Source organism: Rhinolophus sinicus, chromosome 14 (assembly GCF_057876585.1).
Source record: "Rhinolophus sinicus isolate RSI-liver-muscle chromosome 14, RSI-T2T, whole genome shotgun sequence".
NCBI classification, from domain to species: domain Eukaryota; kingdom Metazoa; phylum Chordata; class Mammalia; order Chiroptera; family Rhinolophidae; genus Rhinolophus; species Rhinolophus sinicus.
In genome coordinates, this window is record NC_142514.1 from 143,695,678 (window position 1) to 143,717,746 (window position 22,069).

The window sequence follows — 22,069 nt, forward strand, 5'->3', positions numbered from 1 at the left end:
GCTGTATCCAAGTCAAGAGGGTGAGGGAGACTATTATCTTTGTCAAGCAGGGAATGCATAGAGAGAAGTGTGTGGAATGGAATGTCAGTAGCCCATAATTTCCTATTCTACGCAACATGAGGTAGAGAATCATTTTTACAAATCAGCAAGGTACATGAGTATCTTATCATCATCTGAAATCGCTTGATATGAACAGAAAGGAATTCCTTTAAAGTTTTTCCTAGAGATTGTTTCTCTCATTTAAGTGGAGAAGTAGCCAGCATACTCCAATATCTTCTATTAGGTTGGTGCGAAAGTATTTGTGGTTTTAGCAATTTTTAACCTTTTAAACCGCAATTACTTTTGTACCAACCAAATACTAAATCCACTAAAGTTCAATGAGCACACCGTCCAAGTCCCATGAGATAAGCCTATTTATTTATTTATTTATTTATTTATTTATTTATTTATTTACCTGTCACATAGTCTAGCCACCTTCCCAGAAAAAGAAAAATCCTCATTGCTTCCCCCACACCCCAACTCACTGTATCAGTTAGGAATGCTCTCACTACTAGTAAAAAAACAAAACAAAACAAAACAAAAAAACAACTTACCATCGCTTAAACAAATAGGGATTTATTTATCTCACATTATAAGAAGTACTGAGATAAGTAGGTATATGGCTTCAATGTTGCCTTCAAGCACCTAGATTCTTCTATCTTCCTTTTCTATGATCCTTAGCATGTTGGCTTATCACATTGTAGTGGGTTGAATGGTGGCCCCCCAAAAGATATATCCACATCCTAACCCTTGGAACCTATGAATGTGACCTCATTTGGAAAAAGAGTCTTTGCAGATATAATTAAGGACCTTGAAATGAGATCACCCTAGATTATCTGAGTTGGCCATAAATGTAATGATACATGTCCTTACAAGACAGAAAAGAAGGCATAGGTACACAGAAGGCACGGGCACACATGTGAAGATGGAGACAGATAGTGGAGTTATGTAGCCACAGGCCAAAGAACTCCTGGAACCACCAGAAGCTGGAGGAGGCAAGGAAGGATTCTCCCTTAAAGACTTCAGGAGTGTAGCCTTGCTGACACCTTGATTTTGGACTTCTGGCCTCCAGAACTATGACAGAATAAACTTCTGTTGTTTTAAGCCACCATATTTGTGGTAATTTGTTATCGAATTGGCTACTATCCCTCCAAACATCATGTCAGAGTTGCTGATAGCCATTTCTGTCCCTTTTGTCATGAAAACAAAAGATCTTCCAGAGGACCGAATAGCCAAATGTGGTAGGCAAAAGTTTGGCTTCCATAACCTTTGTTCTCTGGTGTTACTCTTATAATTATGTTACATGGCGAGAGCGACTTTGCAGATGTAATTAAGTTTACTAATCAATTGACCTGAAGATAGAGATATTATCCTGGATAATCTGGGTGGGCCCAATGTAATCACTGTGCTCTTCAAAGAAGAAAAGAGGAAAGAGGAAGTTAGAAAGATTTGAAACACAAGAAGAATTCAACAAACTGTTGTTGGCTTGAAGATGGAGTGAGCTACAGGTTAAACGTGAAAAGGAAATGAATTCTGTCAAAAACCTTAAGCCCAGCAGAGTCCCCAAGTCCCAGATGAGAACTGCAGCCCCAGTCGATGCTTTGATTTTAGCCCAGTGTAACCCTGAACAGAGCATCCAGACATGTTGGGCTGGGCTTTTAACCTACGGAACACAGATAATAAATGTTTGCTTAAGCTGCCAAGCTTGTGGAATTTGTTAAGCAATAGGAAGTAACTACAACAAACTGTGGACCTGGTATCTCCACTTGCCCACTTCTTAAATATTTAATACTTTAAAAAATTCTTAAATTTCTTAATACTTGAAAAGTAATAAGTATTTCTTTCCTGGCCCCTGCAGTTGAGGAGGCAAAGGAGAAGGGGTTGGGGATGGCCGTCGTTAGCCAAACATCTGTGTGCGTCGCGCTGTCCACTTGGCTAATTCACAGTTTTATGGCCTTTCACTTAAAAGTTGGTACTTCCAAGCACTGATTTCTATATTAGTGATGACTCTTTTGGTTGTTAGTGACAGAATTAGCTGAGGCAAAAAGGGAAATGCACCGAATCATCAATCTACAGAAAGGCATAAATGGAGCGGCTTTCAGCGGTGACTAGAACCCTTTCCTGGAATTTTAGAGTAATAATAATGACAGCTAACACTTATTGAATGCTCACTAAGTGCCAGCTGAGTGCTTTCTATGTATTATTTCATGTCATTGTCACAGTAGCCCTATGAGGGACTCGCTGATATCAACTCCATTTCACAGATAAGGAAACTGAGTCATAGAGCTTAAGTGACTTCCTTCATGAGATAGAGCCCTTGGGTGAACAGTGCTCCCTAGGAGCCTAATTCTACCTCTGAGCAGAGCTCCTCTGCATCTTTCTGCCAATAGGGAAGGGCTTCAGGAGAAATCAAGAGAAAGAGTGTACAGAGGAGGACACGGAAGAGGAAGATGATGATAGTGAAGAGTGTGATAAAGCTAAGGAGAAGACAAAAGAGCAGAAAGCAGAGGAAGAGAAGCAAGAGCAGGAAAAGAAGGATGAGACACAGAGGCAGGAGTCAAGCCCCGCCTCTGAGATCCAGTCTGCACCCCTTCCCTACCTCAGCGTACTTTCAGGTGCTGACCCGGACCTGGGTCCTCAGCTCCTGGAGGCAGCTGCTGGGGGTAAGAATTGGTCCCCACCCACCATGTCCCCCTTCTTTTCTCCCCCCACTCTATGGCCCCACAAGCCTCTCACACCTCAGTTTGACCTCAGCTCCCACCTTCATCCCAGTCACTAACTGATGAAGAGCTCTGAGGGAACCCTGCTATCAACCAGAGAGGAGCTCATGAGAGTCAGATTTTGTGCACCGGGGTGGGGGTGGGGTGCTTATATGCTGCCATGGTGAGTAAGGTGTCCTTGCCTCCCCCTCACAGGCCTGCCCATGTTACTGACCAATATGGAGCTGGGCCTGGGGTGCCAAGAACTACAATGGTTACTGCAGCGAGAAGAGCTGAGCCCACTCCAGGTGCAGCCTGGCTTCTGTCTCTATCTGAGCACTACCCTCCCCCTTGGTGCCTTGGGAAAAGGTGAGGCTCAGTGGGTAAGTTTCTCACACAGCTTTGTGGACACACTGGGCCCCCAGATTCACTCAGTCTGGTCCAGAGCAGGCTCAAGACTATAGCAGGGAGCCATACTCCCTGTGCACCCCACCCCCTGGCTCTGCCAAGGGGAAGGGGTTGAGTGTCTCCCATGTGACCCCAAGTGCTAGGTTGTGAACTGCTGAAGGGGCTGAATGTACTGGATCTGGGCCTGAACATGGACGTCCTAGAAGAACAGATGCTGCATGAAATCTTGTGCATAGAGTGTCCCAAGCTTGAGAGCCGCTGGCAGGACCTCAAGATAAGATCCCTGGATGCCTGTGAAGCTGTGGAGGCTGTTGAGGTGCTCGGGGACCAGTCTATGGGTTGGATGGGCCCAGGTATGAGGGTGGAGATGAGTGGAGATGATGGGGGACTGTGTGGTAAAGGGCCAGATCCATGCAACAAGTGCCTGTATGCAGGAGCGACTGCTGACGATGCTACTGTTCCAAAACCCAAATCATCAGAAACCAGCCAAGTTCCTGCGGGGCACGGTGAGGACCCAGGCACAGCTATGTCAGCTGCGTGCCCATTGCGAGGAGCTAGAAGAACTGAGGCTGCAGGAGGTGGTATTGTGGGCACCCTATCGACGTGTGGTCCAGCATGGAATGGCCATTATCAAGGCCCTTAGCCCGCTGCAGAACCTGCTGCCACCTTTACGTCTGAGCCCAGAGAACTGGCTGGCAGCCACCAAGCAGGCACTGAACAGCATGAAGCGGTGTGAGAATCATGAGGGGGTGGACCTGCCCAGCCATCTGCTGCAGCTAAGAACACAGCTGACCCGCCAGCTGCTCGGCTGCACCGTGGCTGCACTGGGCCTGACTCAGGTACCCTTGGTGGGTGCCTTAGGTGCTCTGGCTTTGCTGCAAATATCAAAGAAGGCACCAGATCTGGAGAGGCTGGCACTTTGGCCTGGACTGGCAGCCTCTCCCAGCACAGGCTACAGCAAGCCAGTCCCAGGTGTGGCTCGGCCGCCCTGGGTAGGGCTGAGAGCCTGGCACGAATGTGGAATGTTAGAGCTGCTGCCCCCATTTGCTGGGCTGCGTGCGTCCCTGGCAGGCCGCTCCAATGTTTGGCAGGCTTACCTGTCACTGTCATCCACAGTGCTGGGGCCTGCACCTGGGCCTGGGTCTGATCCACTCAGCCTCCTCCAGAGGCTGATCCTGTGGCGTGTGCTGAGACCTGAGTGCCTGGCAGGTGCCCTGGCAGACTTTACCACCAGCCTCCTGGGTCGGCCCCTGGATGAAAACCTGAGCGCCTTCACTATACCCCTCGAACACAGTCAAGCTACTCAGCCCCTGCTGGTCTTGTTACCACCACCTGGTCACCCCACAGACATCTTGCATCCCCTGACTGTCATCCAGAAACTGGCTGCCAAACATGAGCAGGTTTGAGCCAAGCCTCTTAGCCACAGAGTGACCAGGCTCCTATGGGCTGGGATGGGGTGTATGTGTGTGTGGGAGTGTCCTCCCAGCATTCACATGGATCTTTCTGGATTACCCAGACTTTGGGGATTATTGTGGCATTACTTGGGGTCCCTTGAGTCACTTTATGATCACTTTGAGTTCTTCTGACATCTCTCTGTTGGTTCCCAGGGGCAGAAGCATCTGGAGGTGATAGCCCTGGGCTCTGAGGCCTGGGATCCGGTCTCGGTTGTGGTCAGCACTCTCTGCCAGGCTATGCACAAAGGGCACTGGCTGGTGCTGGATAATTGTCACCTGATGCCTTACTGGCCGAAGGAGCTGTTGCAGCCCTTGCTGGGGCTGTTGGACGGAGCCAAGGGTGGGTTTGCTCCCTAGAGATCATTTCTAGGACCTTTTCCTACACTTGGGCCTGAGCTTGCACTCTCCGGCCTCATGGCCAATCCCCTAGCTCCAAGCCTGTCCCCTGTATGTGACTCCTGACCCCCTAGCCTCAAGTCTGATCCCTCAACTTGTATCTGACCCTTTACCCAGCGATTGATCTCAGCCCCATGTCTGACCCCTAGTGGTCTCGGACCTGGAGTTAGAACTGCTTTTAGCTCAACCTACAAGCAGGAATGTGGTCCACAGAGATTTCCGTCTTTGGCTTATTGTGCCTACAGAGGCTATTGCTTCCTTACCAGGTGAGGAGCTTTCCCCTACAGGCTCTCAGACTGGAGTGGGGAGGGCAACTGTGCTGTGTTGGCTTAGCACTCTCCTTCCTCCCCAGCTATACTAACTCAGCATTCCATGCCTATTTCCTGGGAGCCGTCCCTGGACCTGCGCCGCGTCTTGATCGACAGCGTGGAGCTAGCCCAGCAAGGACTGTATGTGCAACCCCCTACTAAGGCGCTGCCTCTGCTCCTCCTGCATGGCCTCCTGCTACACCGGCAGCTCTATGGAATGAAGCTGCAGGCACATAGGGGGCGCTGGTGAGGGACTCACCCATCCTGCTCCTTAGTCAGTCACTTAGCAACCACTGAGTATTTTCCACGTGCTGGGATTCATCTCGGGGGAGAGCCAACGTGTGAGGGCCGAGGGAAGCCAAGGAAATAACTCACTTTGAATTGAGTCTTGAAAACAGGCAGATTAGGTGAAGATGGGGCCTTTCTGAGCAGAGGGAACTAAGCTCAGTAGGAGGGAGAAGACTTCAGTGTGGCTGAGGTGGACATGCTGTGGGTGGGAGAGGTGAGACTTGAGTGGGAGAGGTGAGGGTTGTGGCACAGGGCCGTTAAGACCATTGCAAGGGACCTGATTTTATCCTGAGGAAGTGGGCAGCCACTGAAGGGTTTTAAGTAGGAGAAAAAAAATTGATCCTACTTGTCTGTTGGAAAGATCACTCAGGCTTCAGTGTGGAAAACGGACCAGATGGGGCTGGCTGGAGGCAAGCAGGCAGTTTTAGGAGGCTTGGAAGTCTCAAGGGACGAGGTCATGGTGATGGGAACTAGGGTGGTCACAGCAGGGATGGAGAGTAAATATAGGATGAGGAAGAGGAAGAGGCAAGGATGGCTCCCAGATTTCTGCCTTGGACAACTGGGTGGCTAGTATGGAGGGAAATGATGATTTTCATTGAAAGCAAGCTGTCTTTTGAGATGCCAAGTGACAATGACTAATGAGCCCTCCTGAGTCTGGGGCTCAGGAGAAGTTTGAGCTGGAGAGGAAGATGTGCGAGTCCTCAGCATATAGATGCTTTTGAAACCCTACTTTCTGTTCCCCTTCTCCAGGAGTCAAGTGACCCTAAGCCAGGTCCTTCAGATCCAAGACCAGCTGTGTGCCAGCCTTAGCAATCCCAGTGCTGCCATGCAGGAGCTGGCCGGTGAGACCCTTCCTTTCTGCCATGTAGTCATCAGCCCACAGGAGAGCCCAGAAAGGGGTGGGGGTGGGAGTACTGAGATGGGGACATCATTCACAACTTTGGTTTGGGAAGTGGTGGAAACTGGAGAGGTTGGAACTAAAGGGATCTGACCTCATCTTCAGCTTCGGTTTTCTATGGGGGTCCTGTGGGAGACGACAAGGACAGGGAGACCCTGATTAGCCTCACACAAGCCTGCCTGAGCTCCAGCAGGGGGAGTTGGGACAAACCACACCCCCCCCAGTATCTGCTGGCCACTCTGATGCCCAGCCCAGGTAAGCTCCAGTCAGGTATCTGTGTTGGGGTGGAGAACAGCGCAATGTAGTGCCACCCTCACGGGAATGTGAACAGCAGTGCCCATAAAGGGGTAGGAGGGGGCAATATTCACACAGTTATGGGGTGATGGCTTAAAGGTCAGAGGAAGGCCTACTCCCTTGAACTGGGGTGGGGAGAGTCCATCTTGTTTCTCACCCATCACCTCCACCTCCAAGAGCTAGAGGAGCCAGATGCTATGGCAGAGTGCAAGGCCCAGCTGTACCTATTGCCCATACCACCTGAACCCCAGATCTGCGGACTGAGTGCTGGCCCCCAGGCTTGGCTGTTACGACGCCAGAGTCGTGCTTTCCTGAGTGCGCTGCAGCGGAGTTCACCCACTTGGGTGCCTGCGCCTCCGGGAGGCTCCCGGCGTGCCGAAAGGCGGCTGTGGCAACGCCTCGTGTTAGCCAAGCAGAGACTGGAGTCGTTACAGGCTCTGCTGACCAAGACCATTCACCAAGATGAGTCTGGCGCCGGGTGGGTGGTGCAGGGACTGAATGCGGAGCAGCCTCTGGAGGGCTTCCTCCAGATGGAGGTGCTGGAACTGAGCCAGCTGGTGAGCACGCTGCAGCGGGACCTCGACTGCCTGTTGCAGCAGCTGAAGGGTGCGACCCCGTGTGCTTCCCAACGCTGTGCCGTGGTGGCCCACGCTCTCTGGAATGGCCTCCTACCTCCGCCTTGGAGACCTCATGCGCCTGCTGGGCCACAGCCACCCTGGCACTGGCTGCGACAGCTGTCACGCAGTGGACAACTATTGGTTCGCTACCTGGACGTGGGCTCCGAAGTACCAAAACGCATCTTTCACCTGTCAGCCTTTCGCCACCCACGCCGCCTGCTGCTTTTCCTGCGCTGGGAGGCTGCCTTTGCTATGGACCAGTATGTGCCTAACTCGAATTTGCCTGGTTGTCAAATTCAAGGCTCCAGCTCCAATCAGCTCCTCCATAAACGTCAGGGGCTGAACATCAACCCTCTGCACCTCCAGGTAACTTCGTGCTGCCCCTTCATTTCCAATTCCGTTCCCTCAACGTCCCTGATTATACCTCGCAGTTATCCCACCTTGCTTCTTCCTGATCTTGCCCCCTTGGTACCCCCACCTGCTTCTCTGATCCTGCTCCACCATGATCCCTCAGCTTTCTAACCTTGCCTGACCAACTTCTGGCGTCCTCAGGTGGTGAAGGGCCCAAAGCCCATGGTTCCAGAGGTGGGGGAGCTGCTGCTGATTGGGCTACAGCTCTGGAATGCCGAGTGGGACCCGCTGGCAGGGGCCTTGCAGGACAGTCCTTCCAGCGGGCCCAGCCCTCTGCCTCCAATCAGCATCAGCACCAGAACCCAGGCCCAGGGCACCAATGACCTGCCACCCCATGCCGGCCTGGCTGTATATTCCTGTCCTGTGTACATGGAAGGTCCCCTCGGCACCACAAGGCTGCACAGCAGGAATATCCTAATGCACCTGCCGCTGCCCACAAAGCTCAGCCCTGCCGTCTGTGTCCAACGGAGAGTCCATGTGTGCAGCCCACCCCTGCCCTGAGCCCTCAACCAAAATAAAGTCGGAGGGATTCGATGAAAGAGTTCTGAGATTTAGAAGGAGTGTAGGGTGTGTGCGCACAGAGGATGTGACACACTGAGGGGAAAGCAGTGTGCACAACTGATGAGAGATGAGGTTGGTTCACACTGAAGGGAGAAGAGGGTGTGTGCCTGGCAACCGGGGGAGGAGAGTGTAGGGACACTATGGGGAGATGGGCCTGGTATCGGTCATGCATCCAAGGCGCTAGGCAGATCTGGGGATGGCGAACATGCAACCGCCCAAATCCTTACCCAGCTCTCTACTGTGCTCTCAGCACTTGTGCTATATCCACAAGGGATATTTATAAAAGGATAACATTAGAACTCAAAATGATTTTCTTAAGGCATTTAGTGGTATAATATTATTGGGAATGCCCCAATCCTGCTCTACCAGTCATCCCTCCCCCTACGATGGATATTCTGAATGAGCCATACACACATACAAAAAAAGCAAAATAAGATACAAGGCCCTACGTTCATTCAAAAATTATTTGTTGAGCACTCCTCTGAACCAGGTGCTATTCCAGGCACTGATGAGATTGTTCTAATGCAGGGAGACAGAAAAGGTCAACATACAAATAAGTTAAATTGATGATTTTTAAGTGATGTAAAAAAAATAAAGTAGGGGCGGCCGGTTAGCTCAGTTGGTTAGAGCATGATATTCATAACACCAAGGTTGCCGGTTCGATCCCCACATGGGCCACTGTGAGCTGCGCCCTCCACAACTAGATTGGAACAACTACTTGACTTGGAGCTGATGGGTCCTGGAAAAACACACTTAAAATAAAAGTTCTTAAAAAAGGAAAATAAAGTAGGCTGATATGTTAGAGCGTGACTAGAGGGGGGAGCAGTTAATACAGTTTGGGTGGTCAAGGAAGGCTTCCTGGGAACTATTTGAAGATCTACGAGGAGTGTTTCCAGTAGAGCACTCAGTAGGTGCTAAGGTCTTGAGGCAGAACAACCCTGGGGTATTCAAGGAATGGAACATGTAGCTGGAGCATGGTAAGGGAGGAGCAGAGTGAGCCAGGAAGATGTAAAGACATAGGGGCAGATCACAGAGCCTTTTCATGCTAAAGAGCCTGCGTTTTCTAAAAGCATAAGGAGGAATCTATTGGAGAGTATTAGGTGGGAGATGATGACATGATCTAATTTGCATTTTTCAAAGATCACACTGGTTGTTCTATGGTGGATGGGTGGAAGAAAATCCAGAATAACAAGGAGGAAGATTTGTTTGGAGGCTATTGAAGTAATTCAAATGAGAGATGATGGATATGGACAGGATCACAACAGTGGAGACGGGAGAATGAATGGATTTAGGAAATATTCTGGAGGCAAAGCGAACAGGACTTGCTGATGGAATGAGGGAAGAGGACAAATCTAGGATGATTCCTAGATTTTAGGTGTGAGCAAGTTGTGCAGATCATGGTGTCATTAACTGAGATGGGCAATCTGAGGGAGAGACAGATTGGGGTTGGGAATTGAGTTCTGCTTTGATATGCTGAGTTATAATTAGTTGCATAATTGCATGCTACCCCAGGGCAAACCTCTCTGATAAAACTCAGGCTAGGGTATGGCAGAGCTAAAGGCCTACGTGGGCTTACTCTCCCTGACCCCAAGCACCAAAACTTACCAGGATGACTTATTTCCCTCACTGTCTGGCTAGGTACAAGCTACATGGTGGGAGGAAATGCAGACAAAGTATATACTGAGCGTCGGTGCACAATCTCTTCACAGTCACCCCACTCACTAGTGACTATGGTGCAACTGATGCCTTTTAACAGAAGGTCGAGCACAGAGGCCAAAGTCTCCACTTTCCTCAGAAACCATTCCCTTTTTCTTTCCTATGGTCAACCAGGGACATAGCTGTATCTTTAGGGGGATTAGCAGAATATTAAAGAAGTCCTTTTGGATAAATGAACACTCTATCCATGTTTACCATCACTACTATTTATCCTCCAGTGGGAGCTGGAAGTGATAGATAGTGAGACACCTATAAAACCATCTGAAATTTGTTGGTACAGAACATTTTCTCCAAATCCACTCCATTCTCTGGACTGAAATTTCTTGAATTATTCACAGCCCAGTTATTAAACTGAGTCACTTAGAAATTATAAAATAACTACCATTTGGCAGTATAGCCCAAATACAATGACTTCCATGTAAAAATGTTCCAGATTTGACAATTTCACTATTAAAATTGTCTACCAGATAAATTAAAATATTGTTAAGAAATTAAAGTCTCAAACAATGAAAGGAAGGAAGAAGTAAGACACATGACAAAGGGGAGATTTCCTGTCCTGTCCCAGTGGATGGGGGTAGAAGTAGTAGAGACAAGAGAGGGAGGAGGACAAAAATCAACTTGACCTGGGACTTTGGGACGGAGCAGTAAACTGACATACGGAGGGCAAAGCGGCTTTTGCCCTTTATCCTCCTGGGACTTTAGAAGGGAACTGCTTTGCAGCATGGACTTACCATTGTCCCAGGAGCATTGCTAGGGCAGAGTGGCATGGTCAGCAAGGGCTGTCTCTTGATTCCTGCATGGTGTGGATGCTGAATAGACTCTTTAGGCTCAGTGGAGTACCAGGCAGAAAATCACTGTGGTCTACAGCATCAGAGTTGTTGAGAGGAGGCCAAGTTGGCAGGGAGGGGCACAGGCCCTGACAGCTGTAAAAAGCAAGATGACGGATTCATCAGCTTTAGAGGCAAATGTTGGCAGAATGCCCAGGTATAGAAGAACTAGGCCAACCATACTCAGAATATTCCAGCTTGTGCATACCCAAGAGCCAATATTAGACCAGAGGGCCCCTTCCTTCTGATATCAAAACGCCACATAAGCCCTCCTCTCTATAGCCAGATGTCACTTTGGAGAGGAACAGAGGTAGAATGGGAGGAATTTGAATATCTGAGCATTTACTTCAAAGAGAATAAATGAAACTTAAAGACACTGAATTAATTTCTAGCCTCTTCCACTATTCAGTGGAGCGCAGGATAGCAGTGAGACTTGTGAGGAAAATCAGATCAGTAATTGAGAAAGGAGCTAAATTTTATTTGCATATGCAAATTTGTGAGAAAATTTGCGATCCATCTATGTACACTACATGCACTAAAAATCCAAAGACCAAAAATGTCATCGACTAGCACTCTGTAGCTCACCTGAAGCTCATTTATTTTTGCAACTTTTCAGTATAATTTGAAATTCTCATTCAGAAATAGGATAGAGGAAATGTCTGAAACAGGAAAAAAAGTGCTATTTTCATCTACGAATGCCTAAGAACCCTGGAATTTATAAGATAGGTACTATTATTATTCCATTTTGCAGATGAGGAAACTGAGACAAAGACTCAGTAAATTATCCAAAGTCACAGAGTCAGAAAATAGTGGAGCCAGTTTTTGAATCTAGACATTTGTCTCCAGAAGCCATTCTCTACACAGCGTGTGTACGACTGATATTCTTTCTTCATGCAGTGGTTGATAGAATTTGCCAGTAAAGCCATCTGGGCCTGGAGTTTTTCGTTATTTTTTTAATGGGAAAGAATTTTAATTACAAATTCAATTTCTTTAGTAGATATAAGGTTATCAGGTTTTTTTACCCTTGAGTTTTGAGAATTCTTTATTATTATATTTACTAGTCCCTTGTCAGATATGTAGTTTGCAAATATTTTCTCCCAGTCTGTAGGTTCCTCTTAACAGGGTCTTTCATTGAGCAAAGGGTTTTAATTTTGAAGTCCAGTTTATCCAAGTTTCCTTTTATGGATCATGCTTGTGATGTCAAGTTTAAAACTCTTGCATAGCACTAGATACCAAAGGTTTTCTCTGATGTTTCTTTTCTAAAGGTTTTATCATTTTATATTTAAGTCCATGATCCATAGTGCGTTAATTTTTGTATATGGTGTGAGACTAGGTCAAGTTTTTTTCCAAAGGATGTCCAAGTTCTCCAGTTCCATTTGGTAAAAAGGATATCATTCCCCCATTAAATTGCTTTTGCACCTTTATCAAAAATCAATTGGGCTTATTTGTGTGGGTCTATTTCTGTTCTCCACTCTGTTCTACTGATTTGTGCATCTATACCTCTCTCCACCAATGCCTCAGAGCCTTGATTACAGTAGCTGTATAGTAAGACTTGACATTGGGTAGTCTGATTCCTCCTACTTTATTCTTCTTTTTCAAGTGTTTTAGCTCTTCTAATTCCTTTGTCTTCTCATAAAATTTTACAAAAATCGTGTCTTCTCATACAAAAATCTTGTCTATGTTTACAAAAATTATACTGGGATTTTCACAGGAACTGTGTAAAACCTCTGTATCTGAGTGGGGACAATTGACATCGTTACTGTTTAGTTTTGCAACCTATGAACATGGTATGTTCCCCATTTATTTAGATCTTTGATTTCATCAGTGTTGTATAATTTTCAGCAAAGAAGTCCTATAAATGTTAGGTTTAGAGCTACGTCATTTCTTTTTGAGCAAATATAAATAGTATTTTTAATTTCAGTGTCTACATGTTCATTTCTAGTGTATAGAAATACAATTTTTGTATGTTTATCTTGTATCTTGCAACCTTGCTGAACTCACTTATGCTAGGAATTTTTTGTTGACTCCTTTGATTTTTGTGTTTTCTGCCTTCCTCTGGGTTAAGTGAATACTTTTTAGAATTCCATTTTGAGTTATCTATAGTGTTTTGGAGATTATATCTTTGTATAGCTTTTTAGTGGTATATATATATACACACACACATATACATATTCTTAATATTCTTTTTATTTACATATTTTTATTTGGAAATGTTTATATCAGTACAGTGGAACTAAATTTTAAGAGACACTGGATGTCATTACTTTGGATATCATTAGTTTATTACAAAAAAGAGACGTGGAAATTATTTACATGATGAGATTTCACAACTTCAGTGGAATGGGCAGCTTCATGTGATACCATGTCAATAGTGATTTACTTCAGTCTACATACTTTCCAAGAACGTCACCATATGTAAATAAGAAAAAGTCCTTGTCGTCTAGAACTACTTCGGTGCCTCCATATTCTGGAATAACTATCTCCAACTTTCACACTAACTGGTTGAATCTTTCCGCCCTTTCTTTTAGAGCCAGATCCAACAGCTGCTACTGTTGCTTACAATACTTTTCCTTGAGATTTTTTAGGAAGCATAATGCCTCCCTTAGTTACAGTTTCAGCAGCACTCCTTTCAAGTAATACTCGATCAAAGAGTGGGAGAAACTTCCTAAATGCCTGTCCTGTCACGACTTTGGCAGCAGCAGTTCATACTCTGCTCTTGCGCCGCGGCCGCAAGAAGAGACCTGCAGTCCAGTCTTCTGGACATGTGAACTTTAGAAAAGCCTTAATATTCTTAATATGGTCTACTGGTGTTATTTTATCAATTTCAAAGTGAAGTATAGAAATTTTACCTCCCTTTATCCTTCCCTGTTTATAATGTAATCATCTTAAATACTTCTCTTACATTTAGAACCACAACAGTGTTATAATTTTTGCTTCAACCATCAAAGATAATTCAGAGAACTCAAGAGAAGGAAAGCTAGCTGTATTTGCACACATTTTTGTTCACTGTGCTCTTTCATACTTCTTGATGTTCCAAGATTTCTTCTTTTATCATTTCCTTTCTGTTTGGAGAATTTCTGGCCATTCTTTTAGGGTAAGTCAGCTGGTGACAAATTCTCCTGGTTTTCCTTCATTTAAGAACGTCCAAATTTCCCCTTCATTCCTGAAGGATATTTTCACTAGGGTAAGAGTATGGGTTTTCTTTCAAAACCTGAAAGATATTGTGACATTTCCCTATACATTTCCCGTGGTTTCTGATGAGAAATTGCTGTCATTCAAACTGTTCTTCCCCTTTAGGTACAGCACCCTTTTTCTTTAGCTTTTAAGAAAAAAGCTTTAGCTTTAGCTTTTTCTTTAGTTTTCAGAAGTTTAATTATGGTATGTTTTAATATGAATTTCCCCATGTTTATCCTGTTTGGCGTTGTTCACTTTGCTTCTTGAGTCCATAGGTTTTTGTCTCTTACCAAATTTGGGAAGATTTTGCTATTTTTCATCAAGTACTTTCTCAGCTTCTCTTTCTCATCCATCTCTGGGATTTTCATGACAAAGATATCTTTTGTTATAGGGTCATTCCTGAGGCCCTGTCCACTTCTTTCAGTCTCTTTTCAGTCTGTTGTTCAAATTCAGTAATTTGTATTGTACTTTTTTCCTTTTAGTTTTTTAATTCTAGAATTTTCATTTGGTTCCTTTTTGTAGTCTATGTCTCTGGCAAGTTTCCCTATCTGTGTATCTCTGAGACCATATTTTCCTTTCTTTTATTTTCCTTTCATTATTTGAACACATTGACAGGTACTTTAAAATATTTGACAGCTAAATCCAATATCTAAGCCCAATGGAGTCAGTTACTATTGTCTTTTATCCTGAGTATAAATTAACATTTATAATTTCATATTTTTATAATACTTACAGGGCTATTTCCTGTTTGTTTACATGCCTGGTAATTTCGGTTGAAAACTGAATACCGTTGACAATGTTTTCAGTTTTCATTTTGTTGTGAAGATTTGTTGTGTTATTATAGTGGGCATTTTGGGGAGGAGGTGGGTTTAAGTGTTTGTGACGTGACTAATGACCATTTTGTGGTTCCTACAAATAATGCTGCTATGAACAATCTGCAAATGCCTCCTGTGCATGTGCACACATATCCATTGGAAATATAACTATGAGTAGAATCGCTTGGTCATAAAATATGTCTATTCTCAACTTCAGTAGATAATGCCAGACTGTTCCCAAAAATTTCAATTTATACTCCCTTCATCAGGGATATGAGAGTTCACTTAGTCCACGTAATTCACTTTACTCCTTATCTTTATCTTGTGGCATTTTCCCCCAATTCCAGTATATGTGTAATGTTGTCATTTGGTGTTGCTTTGCATTTCCCTGATTACTAATGAGATTGACCTTTTCATGAGTCTACTCATTATTGAAAATCCTGTTCTATAAGGTCCCTGTTCAAATCTCTTGCCCAATTTTTTCTATTGGCTTATCTTTTTTTGGTTGATTTTTGGAGTTCTACATAAATAAAATATACATTGAATTGGATGAGTTGCTGACAGGCCACTGAGATGTGGGAACGGGTGGAAGAAACAAATACATTTAAAATGTTAGTATTTTAGATTGGTCTCAGCCATGTTATAGAAAATAGTGGAACATATTTACACCAGAGTATTAACAGTGTAGAAGGACCCATGAAGTAGGGCCAGAAAGTTGTGACAATCAGTGAGACTCCCAATAAGTGTATTAGTAAGTAGTAAGTAGGGTAGCCCTGCTTAATCAGGAACACATCATCTTAAAACCACGAGAATCAAGCGACCAAGAGGATCAGAGACCTAATCACTAACACCTTGAGTTCCCAAACCAATGCTAACAGCCACCTACCTTCAGGTTTCTACTATGAGAAGAAAAAATATCTCATTTAAGACATTCTTTAGTGGGATTTTTTTTCTTATCACAGTCAAAATGTAACTGGTAAAGTGAGCATCTCATCTTCCCGATGTGAACATTTTCTTTCCCAATTAATATTAAAATTCATGGGACAGGTGGGAAGTGGTGACTAACATCTTGTACAATAATGAAATGTTTGAAACACCCGGAAGTAAACAAAAAGGGTTTTGTGATCAAGAGTAATGTGGATAGGATGCCCAGAGAAGATATACTAGCCAGGATATACAATGCTAACTGCTCTAATTCCCCAAACTCACTAACAATGGATTTTAAGCAGAGACGTGACAAATCTGATTTACATTTTAAAAAGATCACTTGGCTGTGTGCAAAATGATGTGCGAAATGAACTGCTTTGGAGGCAGGAGTGGAAGCAATTAGACGAGTAAGGCAGTTACTGCAGCAGTCAAATATCCTAGAACCAGGTGGCCAGTCTGAGAAGTCACCTGGGAAGGAGGATGACCTGGGGATAAAAGCTCTACGTAATTATGGGTCTCTGTGAAAGGCTGTAAAGGGCTCTGTGCAATTACGGAAATGGTTGAGTGTTTGGAGCTGAGCTGTGTTTCTGCCAAGATCATGTTGTTTCTTTTGGAACTGTGTTCCCTCAGGACCGTTACAGGAACAAAAACTGAAGCTCACCAATAACTGCAAAAGCAATAAACCTCTAAAGGGGATGCTAAGAAGCATGAAGCACAGATTGCTATCCAAATTCAACTTTATTCTTGTCTCTCACCACTCCTCCAAACTTTTTTCATTTGGGGGTACTCTTCCCCTGCTGTGGAGAAAAGCTGCAGCAAGCCTGTGATTTTCCAGCTCATTCTTAGTAACAGTTTTACAATCAGTTTAAGATACAAAAACAATCTCAAGTAATTCAAATGTCCAATCCTATGTAACAATAAATAGCCTCTACCTGTTGTAGCTTTAACTATTTTCCCCTCCGCAGAGCTCTGCTCTACTTAAGCCAAGGAGCCTGCACTGGGGGAGGAATGATCTATATACTCTCTTCCCTTCTCAGTGTCTCTCCACCTAATAGCCCTAATAGCTGCTGATCGCTCTGGGCCCAAGTGCAGAGAAGTAAGGCGATGGAACAGTTCTTGCCTAACTGGGTGGTTCTGTGCCCTATGGGCCGGGCAGATATTTAAAGGGGGCATCCCTGCTGTCCTCTTGACCTTAGTGCATGCAGCTTTATTCTGGGTCTCCTGCAACTTCCTCCTCAGCCCACATGGCACACTTGTAGCTTCTTTGTGCTGAGGTCTCCTTGATTCTTCAAATGATCCTACTGGACAGGATCCAGGACCACCCCATGCTTCCCTCTCTCCTACAAGGCGCATAGGATACACTCATGCATTATTGCGATGGCAAATTCTGGGAATGCAGGCCAATGCAAAAGCAGCAGCACTCACCTGGCTCCACCATAGAAACAATCAGTGAGCCTCTGTTTGCCTTCTACATTTCCAGGGCAGGAGTTAGACTCCAGGCTCATTATTCCTTGGCTGTAGGAATAAATATCTCAAGCTTCCTGAATGGTCCCAGTGGAGTCCTGAATTAGACTTGAGGTAAGAGGGCAGAAACCAGCCCCCACAAAGGAGTGAGTGGGTTGACAGTACTCTGTCTCACAGTAAGAAGCTCTTTACAAAGCAATCTTGCACTGGTCTCCTCCCATCCTATCCTCTGACCTTGAACCTTAAGTGTGCTATTAATACTACCAGCAATCATACTATATTTCCTTAATTCATTCATTTCCTCTCTTAGCAACAATATTCCTGTTCTCCTACCCCCTTTCTCCCATTTTTCACTCTCAACCCAAAGTCTACTGGCTGATTCACTGAGAAAAATCAAAACAACCAAAAAGAGCTTCTCAAACTCTATCCTGATCTTTTGAATCAGAAACTGGGGGAGGGCTTAGCAATCTGCATTACAACAAACCTTCCAGGTAATTTTACAGCACTCTAAAGTTTGAGAACCACTTCTTTTCACAATCCGGCAGCTCCCTTTCACTTGCATTTGCCTCTTACTATTCTTGCCACTCCTTCAATCTGTTCTCAAATTGTTCCTTAAACTGGTCTCATTGTTCTTGAAACAGCTGGCATGCTAGTACTCTTTCAGGAAATATATATTGTTCTCTTTTCAGTCTAGGCTCTCAACATTAGACACTGAAGCCCAGGCATGGACTTGAACAAGAACTTGTCCTGAAGCTGATGGTGGAGCAGGGAGGAGCCGGATCAGGCTCAGGAAAGTGCTGCTTTAGAACCAGAGTGATGCACGGAGCCACTAGTGGGGGCTGGACTGAGTTATAGGGAGCCTGGGGCCTGAGTCCGACCCAGAGAGGTATCTGCTCAGGTGGCTGGAACCAGAATAGGCCAAGGGAGAATCCAAATTATAAGGAGCGGAGGAAAGCAAGAGGGAGGACAGACCCCAGATGTCCTGCTGAGCATGCTAAGAAAACAGGGAAAATTAGTCAAGATTTATGAATATAAATAACATTTGGGAAAGAACATGGACATGGAACTTAAAAAGGTGATATGTGTCCTAAAGTGAGATGCCCTGCTACTCCAACACATTCTGGAATTTTGTGGCTTACCTCCCCATTGTTCCGGGAGGCTCCTGCCCCATGGAGCTGCCACAATAGTCCTCTCCCCAGTAATCCTCGGTGAATCCTGACAAGCTGGAGAGGACTGTCAGGATATTTTATCTTGGCTGCCTGTCAGCCAGCACCACTCACCAGCCTCACATCACCCTCCAAATGGGAGTCTCTCTGGTAGGCTGTGTGAACCCTCTGCACTTTGGAAATTCATGCCATCAGCCTTTCCTTCCCTTCGTCTGCAGATTTCCTGGATCCACTCCCTCCCTCAAGAGGTTGGCACCTGCTCCACATCAACTTCTGCCATCATCCTGGAGAACTTCAAAACCAATGCAGACAATAGCCCCCCAGCATGCGCATGTGCGTGTGTACACACACACACACACACACACACACACACACACACCCCAGCCCTCAGTCCATTAACCAATCTCCAGGCAACCTCCCTTACATGCCTCTCTGGCACGCACTCCTGTAGCTACACACTAGACTTTGCCATCACCTGGAACTGTTCTGCTTCCAATGTTTGTAATTCAAGCATTCCAACTTGTGACCACAGCCTCCCAGCCTCCCAAGTCACTTGTTCAATTAGTCCCAGTGTAACAACCTACTCCTGTCTTCACTATCCCGCCTGTTCTACAAAATTCCATGGTCCAGCATAGCTATCAGTTGCGAATGGTCTGAAACTCCTTTGCTTGCTTTCCCTTCATTTCAATTACATGGAAAGGTTCCAACTCTTGATGATCCCTCAGTGCTCACATTTCCCACAGCCACACCTAGATTCCTGGGTAGGCAGAGATAACCACACCACTGCGCTGATTGGTGTAACTATAAAGTCATACCACTATAAGTTCAAACAGGCCCTCAACGTTACTCAGCAATCCTCATCCCACCACAATCTGACTTCTCTCTCATCTTAACAGACCTCTCAACAGCATTTGATAGCTGACAACCTCCCCATTCCTTCCATATTAAAAAATCCACTCTTCTGGTTTAACTCCTCCATCTCTTGCCCAACCTTCTCATCTTGTCACCTTTGCTGGTTCCTTTTCCTTTCCCCATCCACTAAATGCTCCTCAAAGTTCTATTTGGAGTCATTTTCCCCTCTCATTATCTTGCTCTGGATATCTTATCTATTCCCATAACTTTCATTACCACCTCTACGCTGCTGATTCCCAAATCCCTAGCACAGACCTCTCCTGAGACTTCTGTGTCCCACTTCCAAATGACCATCTAAAGGTACTTAAAACCCAACATTTTGAATGGCACCACCTGCCCACCAATTGCTCAAGCCAGAAAGCAGAGACTTACCTCAGATTTGTTTCTGTCACCAGCCTTCAACATCTACCAGTCTACCTGCTGAAGTTCTCCCATCTGCCTATTTCTTCCAAGGTCACTGGTCCACAGTGCCCTCCTCTTGTGCCCCAAAGCTGGATTCCTGCAACATCCCTGCTCCCATCAATCCCACTCAACTGGACCCTGTTGTTCCTTATCTCTTGCATATGTGAACTCGAGTGACAAAGTCTGGGAATACAAAGATCAATGTGATAATGTGACTTGAGAGGACTGCAGTCTAATGCACAAAGCAACCACAACACAGCATTTAAACACACAAATTACACAAAGCTGCACTCTTTAGGTAATGCTCTGACAGCACAGCTGAAGACATTCATTCTGCTTTGGGAGTAACGGAGTAAGAAACAACTAGGTTGTTTAGAAGCATGAGGAAGACTCTGCCAGTCAGATGAGTGTTCAGCAGAGAGAAGAGCATATGCCAAGACCCTGTCCAGTGTCTGCTGAATGGTTCACAGCTTCCACACATGCCCTTTGGCCGACAGCCTGTCTCAAAACCTCCATACCCTTCTGGAGGCATTCAACTCCCTCAGAGTCCTGGAACCTGTGTCCCAGTGGCCACGCTCAGTTCTTATTCTTGGAAATAGGTAGAGCTTGTATCTTTATACCTGAGCCCATGGCAGATTCATTTTAGCAGAGGCCAAAGATCTGTCAATCCAGTTCCTCTTCTCCCAACACTAGCCTTCTTTGCCTACAGCTTTCCTATGACACGCTGATCTGGGCCCACTGCCAGGCAGAAACAACAGACCCTTCTACCAATGAACAGCTCAATCCCCCACCCAATGTGGCATTAAATGATTGTTATGTATGAAGAGACCCAATTCCTTCACTACCCCCCTCCAAGGACAGCTCAGAATCTGTGAAGAATCTCTAAATATCCTGTTAAACAGGCCCATTGAAAGGCCTATACTGAGCTCTTCCAGAGTCTTCCTCAGACAACAAATCCATTTTTGTACCCCTCAACCTCCAACTCAGCCTATGGAAAGTCTTTAGAGAACAACGAGGCTTACAACACGTAATAGCCACACTACACTTTATTGAGCACCCCCTCAATACCCTGCCCTGGCTGCAGATTTCCTCAGTTGGCCCACACAACAATCCCATGAGAAAGGAATTCTACCACTTTTCAAATGAGGAATGTGACATTCAGAGATTAAATGACTCTCAACAATAAGTGGCAGGCCAGGATTTGAACCTAGGTTTGTCTATCTGATTCCAAAATCTGTGCTCTCAGCCAGACACACACACCAGGGCCCGAGAAGACAATAGATGCTGGGAGTTGTTTGTACCATGTGGCTCCAAAGATGGAGATAAGGCTAGGGGGGAAAGAAGTACAGGAACAATCAAACAGTCTTCCCAGAAGCCCAGACTGATGTATTGAGGCAGGATGTTTGTGGGCTACCAGTTGCCCCAGAGCCAAGAAGCAATACCTGCCTGTCAGGCCTTGAAAGCCTGAAAAGACCAAAGCTGAAGGAACATTATCTATGGGTGAGCAGAGGGAGCTGGTCTGCAGACAGAGATCAGAAGAAAGAAGTATGGAGATGCCAGAACAAAAAGCTCATGTGGCTCCTGAGAGATGGAAAGGGGAGTCAAATCCAGAGATGCCTTGAATTCTCAACCATCTAGTTTCCATGACTCCTAGGAGATCCATAATTCCCAAATATCTCTGTGTTCTAATACACTCCTTATTCTTTGGCTAGCCTGAGTGATTTTATGCTTCTTGCAACCAAGAAGCCTTCATTAGAGCAGGGCTGAGCCAGCGGTTTCATCACACTTTGTTCCTGGATGAAGGAAGAGTGGTATTAGGTCCTGGGTCTCAGCCTGGCTGGATACAGTCTTCAGAGTTCTGAGCCTGGAGTTCGAGACTTGCCTCCCCTTTCAAGGGGGGTGGTCCAGAGGTCACCTGCGCTTATAGAGACATGGCTGAAGCTTCAGGCCTGAGAGTTGAGCCTTGGGCCCTACCCGAGGTGGCCCAGTCTTTTCAAAATCAAACAAGAAGAAGTGGCTGTTGGTCAGGTCCTAAGGGCAGAAAAGACCCAGTGAGCTCCAAATACCTACATCCATGTCCTGCCCCTGCTCAGAAAGCTTCCCAGGGCTCTCTCATAAGCTGTGTCTTCAAGAAGCAAATGTCTTTGGGGCGGACGGGTGGTTTAGTTGGTTAGAGAGCGAGCTCTGGGCAATGGGGCTGCCGGTTCAATTCCCACATGGGCCAGTGAGCTGTGCCCTCTGTAACTAGAATGAAGTCAATGAGCTGCCGCTCAGCTCCCGGGTGGCCAGATGG

General features: G+C 45.7%; 3 protein-coding genes and 1 pseudogene across 7 annotated transcripts in view; 2 read left to right on the top strand and 2 right to left on the bottom strand.

The window, feature by feature from the left end:
• Positions 1 to 5,477, top strand: part of LOC109460454 (dynein heavy chain domain-containing protein 1) — a 70,062-nt gene extending 64,585 nt beyond the window's left edge. The window contains exons 35-38 of the mRNA XM_088791613.1: positions 2,430 to 2,702; positions 2,955 to 3,107; positions 3,284 to 3,462; positions 3,581 to 5,477. Coding sequence (XP_088647739.1) covers positions 2,430 to 2,702; positions 2,955 to 3,107; positions 3,284 to 3,462; positions 3,581 to 4,552 — 1,577 coding nt within the window. The 3' untranslated portion in view covers positions 4,553 to 5,477. The remainder of the gene's footprint in view (positions 1 to 2,429; positions 2,703 to 2,954; positions 3,108 to 3,283; positions 3,463 to 3,580) is intronic.
• RRP8 (ribosomal RNA processing 8) overlaps positions 1 to 22,069 on the bottom strand; it is a 61,008-nt gene that overhangs the window by 35,455 nt on the left and 3,484 nt on the right. For 2 of the 5 annotated variants that reach the window (XR_012497497.2, XR_012497496.2), the window contains exon 7: positions 10,821 to 11,012. Coding sequence is in view for 2 of the 5 variants with exons in the window: in XM_019755847.3 (XP_019611406.1) it covers positions 21,688 to 21,807 (120 nt within the window). In the remaining 3 variants the exon portion in view is untranslated. Of the gene's footprint in view, positions 1 to 8,766; positions 8,893 to 10,480; positions 11,013 to 16,551; positions 21,808 to 22,069 lie in introns of those variants that run through there. The other 3 variants (XR_012497495.2, XM_074335896.2, XM_019755847.3) reach the window with 3 other exon arrangements.
• Positions 6,590 to 8,581, top strand: LOC148755838 (dynein heavy chain domain-containing protein 1-like). Its single transcript, XM_088791612.1, has 3 exons — positions 6,590 to 6,745; positions 6,962 to 7,767; positions 7,954 to 8,581. The coding sequence occupies exons 1-3, from the start codon at positions 6,733 to 6,735 to the stop codon at positions 8,311 to 8,313; spliced, it is 1,179 nt and encodes a 392-aa protein (XP_088647738.1). The 5' UTR covers positions 6,590 to 6,732; the 3' UTR covers positions 8,314 to 8,581.
• On the bottom strand, positions 13,086 to 13,616 carry LOC109460434 (10 kDa heat shock protein, mitochondrial pseudogene; annotated as a pseudogene).